This window comes from Delphinapterus leucas, chromosome 9 (assembly GCF_059928025.1).
Source record: "Delphinapterus leucas isolate spDelLeu-1000000601 "Yukka" chromosome 9, BTC_Dleu_Yukka2, whole genome shotgun sequence".
In the NCBI taxonomy this organism is placed as follows: domain Eukaryota; kingdom Metazoa; phylum Chordata; class Mammalia; order Artiodactyla; family Monodontidae; genus Delphinapterus; species Delphinapterus leucas.
In genome coordinates, this window is record NC_143137.1 from 42401392 (window position 1) to 42416477 (window position 15086).

At 35.2% G+C, this 15086-nt stretch overlaps 1 protein-coding gene across 4 annotated transcripts in view; it reads left to right on the plus strand.

Moving 5' to 3' along the window:
* The window catches only part of DPY19L1 (dpy-19 like C-mannosyltransferase 1), a 126766-nt gene that overhangs the window by 61635 nt on the left and 50045 nt on the right, over nt 1-15086 (plus strand). For 2 of the 4 annotated variants that reach the window (XM_089917538.1, XM_022583561.2), the window contains exons 11-15: nt 615-701; nt 2840-2899; nt 3451-3531; nt 9293-9394; nt 13942-14013. In XM_089917538.1, coding sequence (XP_089773664.1) covers nt 615-701; nt 2840-2899; nt 3451-3531; nt 9293-9394; nt 13942-14013 — 402 coding nt within the window. The remainder of the gene's footprint in view (nt 1-614; nt 702-2839; nt 2900-3450; nt 3532-9292; nt 9395-13941; nt 14014-15086) is intronic. The other 2 variants (XM_089917537.1, XM_089917539.1) reach the window with 2 other exon arrangements.

Below are 15086 nucleotides of genomic sequence, written 5' to 3' on the forward strand. Positions count from 1 at the left end.
TTTGTGGTTTTAAAAAATTATAAACTGGGGACTTCCCTGGTCGCACAGTGGTTAAGAATCCGCCTGCTGATGCAGGGGACACGGGTTCGAGCCCTGGTCCAGGAAGATTCCCACATGCCACAGAGCAACTAAGCCCGTGTGCCACGACTACTGAGCCTGCGCTGTAGAACCCGGGAGCCACAACTACTGAGCCCATGTGCCACAACTTCTGAAGCCTGTGCACCTGGAGCCCATGCTCCACAACAAGAGAAGCTACCACAATGAGAAGCCCGCGCACCACAACTAAGAGTAGCCTCCGCTTGACACAACTAGAGAAAGCCCATGCACAGCAACGAAGACCCAACACAACCAAAAATAAATAAAATCGATTCTTTAAAAAAAAAAATTATAAACTGGAATTTGTACATGTGAATGTCTATAAGGATGCACAGAAAATTGTTGGTGGTGGTGATCTCTGGGGTTTTGAAGTGTGGCATAGAATTCGGGCTGTTTTCCTTGTATATTCTCTTTTGAACAGTTTGAATTTTGTTTATCATGGGCATGTGCAATTTTCAGAATAAAATCATTTTTTTTGTTTTCTGTGTATTAATTATATTTTTCTTGGATTTTTCCAGATTTCTCTTGCACTTTGTTTTGTTTTGATGTTTGGAAACTCAATGTTATTAACTTCTTATTATGCTTCCTCTTTGGTAATTATTTGGGTAAGTGTTCCTTAAGTAAATGTCTGTTTTTGAAACTAATGGTTTACCAGTTTCTTTATCACTGGCTTGAGATTCGTGAGGGATTTTCTACAAGACCAGTTTCAAGTGTCTTACTGAATACATCTATATGTGATAATGTATTTAAGTTCTCGTTTCCAAAGAAACACAACAAAAGTTAATACTGGAAAACATAGTGCTTTGTTTCACAGTCCTAATCTGTCCTTTCCTCATCTTTTCTGTCACCTGACTTTTGGTCCTGGAGTTCATTTTAGAATGGTTTCTATGCTTTCCTCTTTTTCTTGTTTCCTCCCCTCTTTTCAGTGTTTATCCTACTCCTGCTCCACTTTCTGACCCCCTTTCCTCCCTCTGGCATCTCAAGCAGTCTCTCCTTGTTTCACTGTGATCAGAGGCTCAAGGCCTTATATTTTTAGTTTTTTCCCCTCATGTCTATTTGTATGAATTATTCAGATAGTTTAAATCAGGTGATGATTCAGTTATATTTTACTAGATCACTACCAAGAACAGATTTAGATTATGGGGAGACTGTCTTATAGAATTAGAGCAAAAGGTAAAAGGTTATCTAACTCCTTCTGCCACTTTTGGCAGGATGACTTTCTAAATATAAGTCTCTCTAAATTTAAGGACTTCCAGAGGTGGTTACTCTTTTTTTTTTGCCTGTGGGTTTCTCCATTACAATGTTTTGCAAACCTAAGAGGAAAAAAATTATTCCTTATATTTAACATGCATGTGCTTTAGGATTAGGCTGGTATTTTTGAAGATGAAAGCACACTGCACTGTCTTAACTGAAATGGTTTCTACTTCTTGAATAATCATTTAAGTAACTCAGATCATTTTGTCTTTCTTGATTTCTAGAACCCATTAACAGATTTGGAATCTGCTATTTCTTTGTCTGATTTTACAAGTAACATTTATTTAAGATCCCATTTCCCAGGAGTATGCCTCTTCCCAATCTGGGCCACCACCCTTTTCAGGTTGTGTGACTTGAGTATACTTAGGCACAGAAGTTAGCAGTTAGCATGTGGTGATGCTGTGTTTTCAACAATGACAAAACAAAAACAAAAACAAAAACCCAGTAACTGAGTTGCTGTGCTGTGAGATTAGTGATAGTTCTTACAGTCATGAATTTTGTTTGTAATTAGGAAATGTGTCAATGGACTCAATTCTATATTTAAATGTGTACATGGGGAAGTCCCGCTATTACTCAGAGTAAAGTACATGACTCTTGTTACTTGTGTACAGTACACAAGTACATTGAATGGAAGATTTCCTATCAGTAAATCTAATCTTAAGTACATTTTGCAGGAAATTTCTCTTCAGTTCTATTGAGCACCTACAGTGTGTCAGGTTTCCTACTAGGTGCTTGACACTGAGGTGTGTCTTAGGTATGGATTAAGCATTATGCATATTTCACGTATTTTGGTGTATAAAAATAAATGATGGCAATGGGTACAGAATATAGCATGTTTTTGCATATTTAACTATAAACACATTTGCCTGTTTTTATTTCTAGTTATCACTTTGAAACAATCGTAACACGTTTTGTGTTCTCAGATATTCAGAAACTTCTGAAAAGATTTAATTTGGGTTCATGTATTTATGTTTTGATTCTAAGCATATTTTTGCCAGGTTTGAAGTAGATTTAGATCTGTATAGGTACTATACTTTGGGAGTCTATTATGTACCTGGAAAGAAATAAGATTTGATAGAGGAGAAGTATTTAGTTGATCTGTTAAAAACTCATTTGTAGTTTATTCAAGGAGTTAGTAATATTTAACTTAAGGAAAATCTTATAACTATTAGACACCTGTCTAAAATTCTGAAATTATTATATACTTCTTGGTTCTTTGGTAAATCAGAACCAGTCATAGAAATCAATCATACAAATTTACGTATGGAGATTCTGTTTTCAACTTTACAAAGTGACTAACTGACCTAAAATACTCTGGATAAAACAGGGCTTCTTGAAATCAAATGAGCTTGTGGTGATTCTATGTGAAACACTGAAAGTGTGCTGAAGTTTAGATTCTTGAGAGTCTTATTATTTAGAAGTATTTTTTTGGTACCTGAATTTGTGTCTGTAAGTATTAACTGTATGCTATGTTATTTTCTGCATGCAGGGTTTACTGGCAATGAAACCATGTTTCCTGAAAGTAAATGTATCTGAACTTAGTTTATGGGTAAGAATCAATCTATTTGAATGTATATGTTTTTCCTTCTCCAAAATATATCATTGGTTTTATGTTTTACTTTCAAGGAACTATCCTATATACTGCAGAGGATCTAACAGTTTTATAACATATTAAGGCTCAATTTTAATGTGCCAAATTGCTCTTTTTGTGAAGCAAGTTAAGATTAATATTGGATAGGTAGTTAAAGAATTTCAGTTTTATGTATGACCCATGTTTTTTCCGAGGAGCAGTGCATGTGTAAGAAACTGTTAGTAGAAGGGGAATTTAACTGCAATTGCTGTATAAATCTCCTATAAAATATATTAATTTTGACAACAAGATTGTGTATATTTTTCTTTTTGATGATAGCCCCTTGATTTTGGAGTAACATTCTTTATTTTAATTTAAGGTGCATTTCTTTTTGGCATTTTCTCTTGGATATAGAGATAATTACTTCACGTGTGATTAAAGCATTTATTTTTTTCTTCCTAGGCTATGTCTGTGCAATGGCTCTAGGATGCATCAGTTTAGTTTTGTTTTGCTATATTTTTCTTTTGTAGGTTATCCAAGGATGTTTTTGGTTATTTGGAACTGTCATACTCAAGTATTTGACGTCTAAAATCTTTGGTATTGCAGATGATGTAAGTGTATTTTTGCTTAAACTTGGAAGACTTGAAATAAATCAAACAGGCTAAGAATGAATTACTACAGTTGTTAAAGTACCACTATTTAAGCCAAATTCTAAGGTGAAGTCTATTCACCTGTTATTTTATCTATTTACTATAATAGAGAGTAAATATGACTGTGTCTGTAGTCCATTCTCCAAAATTAATTTCTTGACATAACTCTCATATTTTATTGGTCTTTCTATATCACAAAGATTTTAAAATTTTAAAGTAAGAAAGCTCTAGAGACTTAAGCTCAAATTTTAAGGCCTCTACAGTCATTTTTCTCTTGTTTCTTTATAATCCCCTTTTGTAACAGATAAAGATGCCATCTTCAGGGACTCTTAAAGAATAGATCATATAACTTATTCTCTTTTTCTTCCAGTTTTCTAGTCAATGTTTGTGAAAGGTTTGTAGGTAATTTAATCCAAGTTAGCCTTATTAAGAGACATTTTTATTATTGTTATTGGTTTTGCTTTTTTTTGGTATTTGGGTAGGAGAGAAAATAAAATGAGAAGAATTCTGCTTTATAACTGTAGAGATTCACTCTATCTATAATTTTGTATTGCCTATTTTATTTTGATGTTTTGGTAAGCACATTAATTAAATTAAAAGAGAGAGCAGGACACCAGCCAACATGGAAAGAGTAAAGTAAGCCACATTTTTTTTTCTGTAATTTATTTTAATTGATGGTCTTTCTTCCTTCTGTATTAGATTAAAGTTGTGGTTTTGAAACTGAGTTCTGTGAAGTTCTGGGACTTCAAGGACTCTTTGGTGGGGTCCATCTATTCTCAGTCCCCCTGCCAGCCCCTCTTCACCCAGGATAGTCTTGCTTTAATCTCTTACATAGTGGACATTTATACATGTTTTCATATGAACAAAGGAATTGTTTGCTTAAAAAAGATGGAAAACAATGGGCTATTAAAGGGGTGGTCTACAACCTGTGAAAGACATTTTAAAAGTTTAAAAGCATAGTCTAAAATGCATTTATTTATTCATTCATTCAATGTACCTGCTATGTGCCTGGTAGTAGAATGCATCCTAGAGATACAGAACTGAATAAGACATGGTCTAGTGGGAGACAGGGACAATTTCTAGCAACTATAATACAGTGTAATGAAAGCTCTGATAAAAATAAGTACAGAGTGGGACTTCCCTGGTGGTCCAGTGGTTAAGACTCCATGCTTCCACTGCAGGGGGCACAGGTTCTACCCCTGGTCAGGCAACTAAAGATCCTGCATGCCACATGGCATGGCCAAAAATAAAATAAAATATAAAATTTTAAAAATTCAAAATGTATTTTTAAAAAATTCATTAAAAAAAATAAGTATAGAGTGCTGCAGGAATACACAGGGAGAGTCAGGGAAGGCTCCTAGAAGTCAACTGTGAAGATGAGCGCTAAGTGGTGATTGAGTCAGCCAGGAGGCAGAGAATGAGCAGGAAGAAAAGGGAAAGAGCCCATGTCCTGGGTTTATGGAATCTGTCTACTCACTGGGGGAAGACAAGCTGGTTAGAGTTTTAATTCAGGTTAAAGTGACTATTGTCATTTCTATCACAGCCTGATGTTGCACCAGGGCCAAAAAAAAAAAAGCTGTAAAAAGTTATTTCCAAATCAGAAATAAGTTAGTTGCAGCTTTAGTATTTCTAGAAATCTGTAACATTGATCAAGGACATCAATGTTATAAATAAATACTTAATTTTAACATTGGTCAAAGGAAGAGAATGGCAAGGCCACACGGCTCTTGAGAAGCATTTCCACCCACCCTTCTCTGTTAATTACACACACACTTCCTGTCCTTTAGGAACCCAGCGAGGCATTTCTCGGTCTATCCTGGATTTCCCATCCTTGCTCGTATCAACATTTTTCGTGGTAAAATCCTGATGTTGTATACCAGGGAAGCTCAGTACTAAGTGCCCCAAAGTTTTTATTGGAGGCTGGTAACATAAGCATCCTCTGCCTAGCACGTTATCAAAATTCCAAACTCCCAGAAAGAATGTAGGTGTTCAGTATAAGCCACTATTATCATTTAGGGTGATGGGAGCCTTCCGGAATTCAAGTTCCCTTATGCCAGCTAAGGGTCAACCTTGCAAGCAGGTTTTTCAAAGGATCCCCTTCAGACCTACTATGTTAACTCTCATGTGAACAGCAAGTTTGTCTCATCTTTTCCTTTCTGCCATGCCCACCTTGGATCTCCCATGAATATGCATACCGCCTCCCAGTCAGTCATAGATTTGTAGAGAGCTTGGGCTCTCTTGGATCCACCAGCATCTGTGGACAACTTTCCAGTGCACCAGGGATGTGAGAACTTGTCTCCTGTCATTGGTTGTCTCCTTTTCAGAATCTCTGTAAAATGTCTAGCTAGTCTGCCAGTCTACTGTTCACCAAACGAGTACTGTAACCCTAAGCTGGCAGAGCTGTGAACTTCCGCCTTTCATTTCCTCCTGAGTTTGATGCTTTTACTGATGGTGCATAAATTTTTTGCTCTGCCCCCAAACAAGTCAGCTCCTTGCAGTAGCAAAGGTTCTGCTTTTCATGGCCAACCCCACCCGGGTAGGACCGTTGGGCTGACCAAGCTGGGTCAAGCAGAGGTGATGTAATGGTGGGAGGGAGCGGCCAAAGCAACAATGCCACAGACTCCCACTATTTCCACCCAGAGCTCATCAGTTTTTTTTTTGGTTTTTTTGGCTGCATAGGGTCTTCGTTGCTGTGCGTGGGCTTTCTCTAGTTACGGCAAGCAGGGACTACTTTTCGTTGCGGTGTGCGGGCTTCTCATTGCAGTGGCTTCTCTTGTCGCGGAGCACGGGCTCTAGGCACGTGGACTTCAGTAGTTGCAGCATGAAGGCTCAGTAGTTGTGGCACGTGGGCCCTAGAGCATGCGGGCTTCAGTACTTGTGGCACATAGGCTTAGTGGTTGTGGTTTGCAGGCTCTAGAGGGCAGGCTCAGTAGTTGTGGCGTTGCTCCACGGCATGTGGGATCTTCCCGGACCAGGGCTCGAACCCGTGTCCCCTGCATTGGCAGGCGGATTCTTAACCACTGCTCCACCTGGGAAGTCCCTCATCAGTTTTTTTGTGAATGCATGTTTCTCCATTTGTTTTCCTTTTGATCAATTACTTGATCCTAATATGGTTTTTGATAGTTTTGTCCAATTTCATAGTTGTTATATTGAAAGAGGGGATTTACTAACTTCTTCCTCTGCCATATCTGGAAGTCCCCATATTCATTGATTTTTGTGTGTTGATCCAGCCTTATATTTCTCAGATAACCTCACTTGTTTACAGTGTATTAGTTTTTCTAAATATTGCTGGATTTGGTTGGCGAATATTTTTAAGGACTTTTGCTGATATTTATGGGGATATTAGTCTGTAGTTTTATTTTCTTGTAATGTTTTTGCCTGGTTTTAGTTTCAAGGTAATGCAGCCTTCCAGAATTATTGGGAAATGTTCAATCTCCTATTTTTAATGAGAATTTATATAGAATCGATATTATGTCTTCCTTAAAGGTTTGTTAGAATTCGACAGTGAAGCCCTCAGGATCTGGAGTTTTGTTCATGGGAGATTTTTCTACTACAAATCCACTTTCTGTAGGAATCTATTGGTGTTTTATGTCTTTAGAGGAAACTCACCCATTTCATATATATCATCAAATTAAAAAAAAATTATTGTAGAATTCAGTTAGCGAAAAAGTCTTATTGAAATTTTTTGCATATATGTGAATTGTCTTTTATGCCCTTTAATTTTCCTTATTTGGATTTGATATTATATTAATCTGTAAAGACCTGCTTTTTATTTTTTTGCTATTTTTTCTACTTTCTATTTATTATATTAATATTTTCAAAGTACCACTTCTTTAAAGTCTTCCTGGGTTTTCTTGTATTGCTCTTTGTAGTTGAATTCTGTCACCCTCATTTCTTGTCTTCTTATTTCTTTGGGATTGTTCTGTAGCATTTTCTGATGCTTGAGGGAAAGTGCTTGGCTCTTGTTTTCACCTCTCTTATTTTCTGATAAATGCATTTTAAATCTATAAATTTCCCTCTAAGTAGTACTTTTTTGTGTGTCTTACAAATTAACTATTTTGCGACTTTCTTTTTAACCTAAAAAGTTTTATGTTATTTAGTTTCTAGCTGAAAGGATTTTTAAAGCCATTCCTAGTTACCATTTTCCAATTTTGCTGCATTTATGATTAGAAAAAAATAATTTGCATTATATAAATTCATTGAGATTTATTGTGGCATAGGATGTGAACATTAAAAAAATCTTTACTTGTGTTTGAGGGTAACATATAGTCTCTCTTTGTGAAGTTTGTATTTTCTGTTTGTGAGCTTATTAATATTGTTCAGATTTTATGTTAACATTTATCTGCTTTTTCTACTTTAGAGGGAAATTAACATTTCCAATGAACACTGTCAACTTTTTCTTCCTACAGAGTTTTTCAGTTGTTCTTCTATACACTTTGAATCTATACTGTTAATTGCAAATTGCAAATATTATATGTTCGTGATATGTATAACCTTGCTTTGCTGTTTGCTTTATCAGCATATAATGTCATTTTGTTGTCTTTTTTCATATATTTTTGTTTGAATTTAGTTTTGTGAGACATCACAGTAGCTAACCCAGATTTCTTTGGTTCATTTTATCTGGTATATCTTGTTCTCTTTGTCTGTTTTCAACCTTTCTGCGTACTTTTAAGTTTGTCTTTTGTAGACAATATGATATTGAATTTTTCCCCTTAAATCCAACTTGAGCATCTGTCCTTTAGTTAGTGAATTTAACCTCTTTACATTTATGGCAGTTATCATTATATTAGGACTTACTTCTTTCATTTTATTTGAGATTTTCCAAACATTTTACTTTCTTTTTAGATTCTTTTCCTTTTCAGTGGTTAGGTACTTTGTGTATTTTAGACCTATGTACTCTCCCTCCTATTGATTTCTTAAACTTATCAGAATACATTTCTTCCCCAGGAGACAGAGCATTTGAGATTCTTCGGCGTATCCCACCACCCTTTATAGTTCCTACTCACTCCCTGACCCCCTACTTCATTTAGGTATCGTTTAGGGTTTTAGCCATGATGTGTTTCAGTTATGATTTATCCCCTTTTCTATGTTTCTTGCTCTTCTTGCTTTTTTAGACAATAATGAATTGAAAGTTTGGCAAATGTTTTCTCATTTGTTAAATGAAAATAATTACAGCTTCCTCACATGGCTTCTTGTGGGAAGTAAGTTAGGTGATATAAGTGTGAGCACTTGGTGACATGTGAAGAATTACACAGTTGCTGATTGTGAGGCAAAAGTGTGTTTTATTCCAAGGCCTGCCCATTTTCTACTTCTTTCAAAAAGTCTTTTCCAACCGCTTTTCAGAAATCTGAATTAACGTTTGCTTTGCTTTGCTCTATCACACGCCGTCCCTTCGTGATTGACAGATGCCTGTGTGTGTTACCAAGCCTACTGGATACTGTGTAGTGTATTTCACCAGGTTTAACACCTTGAGCAGGGAAAACCCAAGGGTAAAAACCTTTGGAACGTTGATGATGGAGCGTGGACAGCAGGGAGTTGTTGGAGCTATCACTTGTCAGCAGTAGAAGGGAGACTGTGAAGTTGGAGGGTCCAGAAGTAGCCAGGTGTGGGAACAGCGAGCTCTGTCATGCAGTGGAAACTATTTTTAGGTACTATTAAGGTTAAAATGCATTATTACAATATACAGCATAATCTAATGGTACCTCCCTTTATTCCTTACTAGGCTCATATTGGCAACTTATTAACATCAAAATTCTTCAGTTACAAGGATTTTGACACTTTATTGTATACCTGTGCAGCGGAGTTTGATTTTATGGAGAAGGAGGTAAGATGTGATTTCTCCTTTCTTTCCTTAGGTTTTGGTCCATTCATTTTTCATAAAGGGTGCTCCTGTTATTCAGACTCTTACCTCTGTGCTCTTATCTCAGTTTGAAGGAAAAGGAAAACCTGGCGGCTTAAAGGAAGATATTCCTATTTACATTAGTACAGCTTCCTGAAATATATGGTCTTTTCTTATTTTGATAATTTAGAAACATGCATTCAGTCTAGCAATAGTTTTTAGGATTGAGTAAACACAGAGGCATTTCAAGTCGCCTCTTTTTAGGGATAGCATTAGTTCAGTGAAGCTCTCAAGCTTTTAAGTTTCCACTCACTTTGTGGTTGTTTGTTTGAATGATCTCATTGCTTTGGAATATCATTGAGTATAAGTTTTTCATTCCAACAACATTTTGTTCCTAAAACTGTATTCAGGTGTTTAGAAGGAAACCAGCGAGTAGTTTAGTGGATAGTGAGACAGAAGTCTGTGATATTACTTGATGTTCTTGAACAAGTGACTCTCATTCTTTGAGTTGTAGCTTACTAGTTTCTGGTAGTATGCTACAGATAGATATTGTGAGGACGAAAGGAGATACATAGGAAAGTACTTTGATATTTTAAGATATTTTATATTAAATACCATTTTGCAATACTTTATGAGCTAGTTTGGTTCAACAGACATGTGTATATATATGCCTTTTTTTCACACCACCCATGTGGCCCCAATTTATGATGATATTTTATTATCTGTCAGACATTTTTCTTCAAAGCTGTGTGTGTGTATATATATGGAAGTGGCCAACAGTCCTCTGCTGACACATTCATCTTCCCCGATCCCCACTGGGTCAGCCCATGTCCTAAATTACAGACCAGTGGAGGAGAGTGCAGCACGCAGCAGACTTTTACCAACCAGACATTCCGAGTTGAGCGTGTCCTGCAGATGTACTGTTTCCTCCAGTGACCTATCAGTCTTCATTTCCTGTGTTCTGGCAAATGGTTTTGACACATAATGGCTGATAAAAAGTGTACAAATGATAGTGTTGAACCTGCTGAAAGAAACTAAGGAAAAGTATCTTGCAAGGCTTTAAAATGCATGCTTAATAGCAGATCAAAACTCTTTCAAGGAGGTGGTAAAGGAAGTAGAGTATAGACATCAGCAGAGAAATGAGGACTCAGTGGAAATCCTTTAACATTATTGAGGATATACACGCCGTTACAACCTGAGAGTATGAACCATCAGTTATGTGATAGAAGAAATTGTTTATTGAGGCATAAGATGCCTTCAGTCATTTTGAAGAAAATGGCAAAGCTGTGTCCAGCCTGCCATTCCTCATCTCCATAGGTACCTTCACAGGGACGATGCTGTAGAGACAGAGCACGGTGCCAGTTCAGAGAGGGCATCTCTTGTATGGTACGTCCATATAGTGGGGAAGAGGGAACAATTTAACATGATATCATACCGATATGGAAAGACACTTAAGATGTATAATGGGATGAGCAAAATGGTCCGATCTTATTGACCTATAATTAGCACACATAGAATAAAGTGTAAGAGATCAAAATTTTAACAGTGGTTTTTTTTGGTGGAGAGATAATCAGTGATTAACTTTTTTTGTAATTTGCATCTTCTAAATTTTCTATAATAATCATATTTTAATTGTATTGTGCTACTAAAAAAAAAGTTAAAACAGTGAGGGGGATCTTTGCTTTTTAGATATGAAAATGGAAAGCAATAATATTTAAAGTACAAGGATACCAAAACAGGAACATTAGGACCAAAAACAGACAATGCTGGATAGACCCATGTGTAGGTACTTAACTATGTTTATGTGTATGTACTTAGTATGAAGTGAAGAGAGCACCACATAATATATCAATAAATGGTTAAAAGATGCATTGTTTCATGAATATTATTTGAAAAATTGAATTGGGGTGGGGAGTCAGCTTAAGGCCTTGTATCATATTATACACCAAACTTCAGTTAATGTGTTAAATATAAATGAAGCCTGAAAAATTAATCTGAGAAAAATTTGAATGAATATTAACTTCATTATTAATGAGCATAATACAAGTGCAAAACATATATGAGAATGATTAATAGATTTGTCTGCATGTAACTTAAAACATCTGTACATTAAGTATTATAAAAATTAAAAAGGAAATGACTAACTGGGATGATTCTTGGAATAAATATAATAAATGAAACTAGAGATTAATATAATTAGTATAGGAGCTTGTTCAAATCAATAAAAAAAGTTACCAAGGGCTCTCACCCTTTCCCAGCACCAAAAACACATCCCCCCTCCACCCTCCCCCCCGACATATGCAGAAATGAGCAAATGTGAACATGCAATCCATCCGGGAGGAAATGCTGATAACTGATTAAAATGTGAAATTCATTGTCTCCTTTATTTTTTCTCCATTTTCTAGTTTTCACAATGAGCATATGTAACTTAGAATAAAATCAACAATCACAAGAAGTATTAAAATAAAAGAACTTACAGTTCTAATAGAACACACACACACGTGCATACATCTCTCACTGTGTGGTTTGCATTTATTCTGTGCATACCCTCTCTCTGGTGTATCTTTTGGCATTGAGGAAGTTTTATAATTTTGTTTCCTTTATATTAATACTTATATATGTTAACCTTAGTCCCTTCTATCGGTTTCCTCCTGAGAGTTATACTGAACTTAGCTAGTCGTTTCTTGCCCCATGCCTATTCCCACCCATTTCTAATTTATTGTAATACTATAATCAGGGAGATTATTTTACTTCTTATATACTCTCCCCCTTTTACCCCATTTTTAAGAGTCCCATTGTATCTTCATTGTCAGCACGTATAACCTCCCATACTCTTCTGTCATCTTTATATCCCTGTCATTGTCGTAGTTCTGTAGATCATTGTTTTTATTGTACACTATGAGTTGTAGGATCGAAGAACACATTTCTTGGCTGTGTGAAGATTACTCTCCAGTGGATTCCTCAGGAAGGGCTCATGGGAGCAGTAATCCCTGAATTTTTACATGCTCAAAATATTTTATCAGTGGCTTTTATGTGCGAAGGTCAGTTTGGCTAGATAGAAAATCTTTGGCTCACCTATCTTTCCTTGAGAATCCTAAATAAATTACTATCTTCTGGTCTAAAGTGTTGCTGTGAAAATCTGATGCTAATATGATTTTCTTTTTAAAAGAAATATTTAAAAAACACCTTTTAAATAAACTTTTGGAATATAATGTTAAAATTGTTTGAACTCCTTATTAAATTTTGTTAAATACTTTTAACTCAATTTTGACATACTTCCTTTTTAAACTAAACATCTGTATCTTACTACTTTTCTTATATTTATTGTTAACTGTTATTAGCAAATGTCTAACTTTTAAAATAATAAAATAATTTTAGGGGACTTCCTTGGTGGTCCAGTGGTTAAGACTGCGCTTCCACTGTAGGGGGCATGGGTTTGATCCCTGGTTGGGGAACTAAAATCCCGCATGCCATTCAGTGCGGCCAAAAAAGTAAATAAAATTTGAAAGTTTAGATCTATAAAAAATAGTTTTAGTTATGACTTTTGTGTAGGTTAAAACATAACTTAAAAATTACAAAATAGAAATATATTTATTATTTTAAAATAATAACATGCAAATGTTTATAAAGGTAAATAGTAAAATGAAAACATAAAAGTTCTTTTTAATGGAATTTCTAACTCATGAAGAATGCATTTTGTATAATGAATTATGAAAATTACTTGTCTAATACAGAATAGTGAGAAAATTGGACTAAGGAGAGGGAAATCAGAAAATGCTACTTACTGTATACTTTGTAGAATTAAAATGTACCAGCATTTTTAATATGGTTGAAGCTAGATTTCTCTTTATAAACATATTGGGGAAGGCATACATCATTTTACTTAATGATGTAAGATTATTTTTCTGAGGGAAAGTGTTGGTAATAAGCAAATCAATTGCAATTTAGAAATTTCAAGCCCAGGTTTGTTTAAGACTGTGATCTCAAATTATCGAGAGGTGTATAGAATTACAATGTGTGGGGCTTTTTTAATAAAAAAAATTTTTCTGTAGTTTTTTATCTGTTACCAAAGAAACGTAAAAATGTTTTTATTCCTCTTATAAACATTAGTCATTATTGTGTGTGTGTGTGTGTGTGTATCTGGAGATCATGGTTATGATTTTTATCCCAGATAAAATGCACAGTAAAGCTCATGCCATTTAAAGGAGTTCTGCTGACCCTAGGTGAATAATAAGTTATGCTCTCTAGTTAGAAAAGTAGTGTGCAAAAGTGAACAGTAGTCTTTCTAGTCATGTTTTACAAGTGTTTGGGAACTGTATTTGTTAGTGTTTTCAACTCAACATTTTGGGCAAGTTCGTTTCTATGGAAATGCATCTTCATTTTTACAATGGGAGTCAGTGAGTAGATTGGACCCTAGATGGGTGAATGCTTATGTTTCTTTACTAACATGTTTTAAAATTCACTTGGATCATGATTTGAAATTTCATTTGAAATCATCTTTTCTTCTAACAAAACATCTCTTTGAATTTCAGACTCCACTGAGGTATACAAAGACATTATTGCTTCCAGTTGTTCTTGTCGTGTTTATTGCAATCATTAGAAAGGTAGGTCTATCACTTAAGAGCACTTTCTCATAATAGAACATTTTCTTATTTCTTCATTTCTTGTGTAGTTACATATACTAGGCTACATGTTAATCTAATACAATATTTTATATAGATTTATTGAAACACATTCTGTATTTTCTTACTAATAGCCTTTGATGAACATTTATAAGCCTTAAAAACATTGTGCTAGTTGCCAGCATAAAGTAGATCTAGGGAAAGGATGCTCAAGTTTTGATAGTCATGTATTTTGAAAGATAGGATCAGAGGAACCATATTGACACAGATACAGTTGTTTTTGCTTATGTGAATTATTACTGATTCACTTTTAACTTTTATGTAATATTTCTTTAAAATATTTAATATATGCCTTTCTAAGTCATTTGTGCAGTATTCATTAACGTCTGGATAGAGTTTATTATTAATCAAAAGGAAAAAATAGAATATTAACAGTGTATTACTAAACTTGATAAAATAGACTCCCAACTTGACTTTGATAATGAAATTTTAAGTCCACATATAAATCAGGCCACGGAAGTTCCAATCTTCAGTAAAGAGTGATGTAATAGTCCCTCCTTTTTTCTTTTAAGAGTTGGTGAACTCTGTAAGTACAGGTGTTTTAAGAGAATGAATTGGGGTTAGTCTGTAATCAAAATGATAGACCCTAAAAGTTTCTTGATTTGTAGCTATTATTTTTGTGTTAGTACAGTGTCATATATTTGTAGAATATTCTGTACTATAATTATTATTTACATCATATGTTTATAATCTCCCAAAACATTTCATATACCTTATTTCAATTGGTTCTTCAACAGCATTATGGGGTACACAGATATTATTATTTCCATTTTGACAAGTGCAAAATTATAAGGTCAGAGAGGTTATGACCAGCCTCACATCATGTCCGTTAAAAAAGCAAGGGAAGAGTGAGAATCAGACTGTACCTTTACCCCCCCCCCCGCATTGAGTGTTGTATAGTATTCAGCTTTGTAGTCTCACAGCCCTTTTTAAATCTTGTCCGTTTATGGTTAGTCAGTTTCTGCTGTATGCCAGGCTCTGTGCTCTTTGCTTCC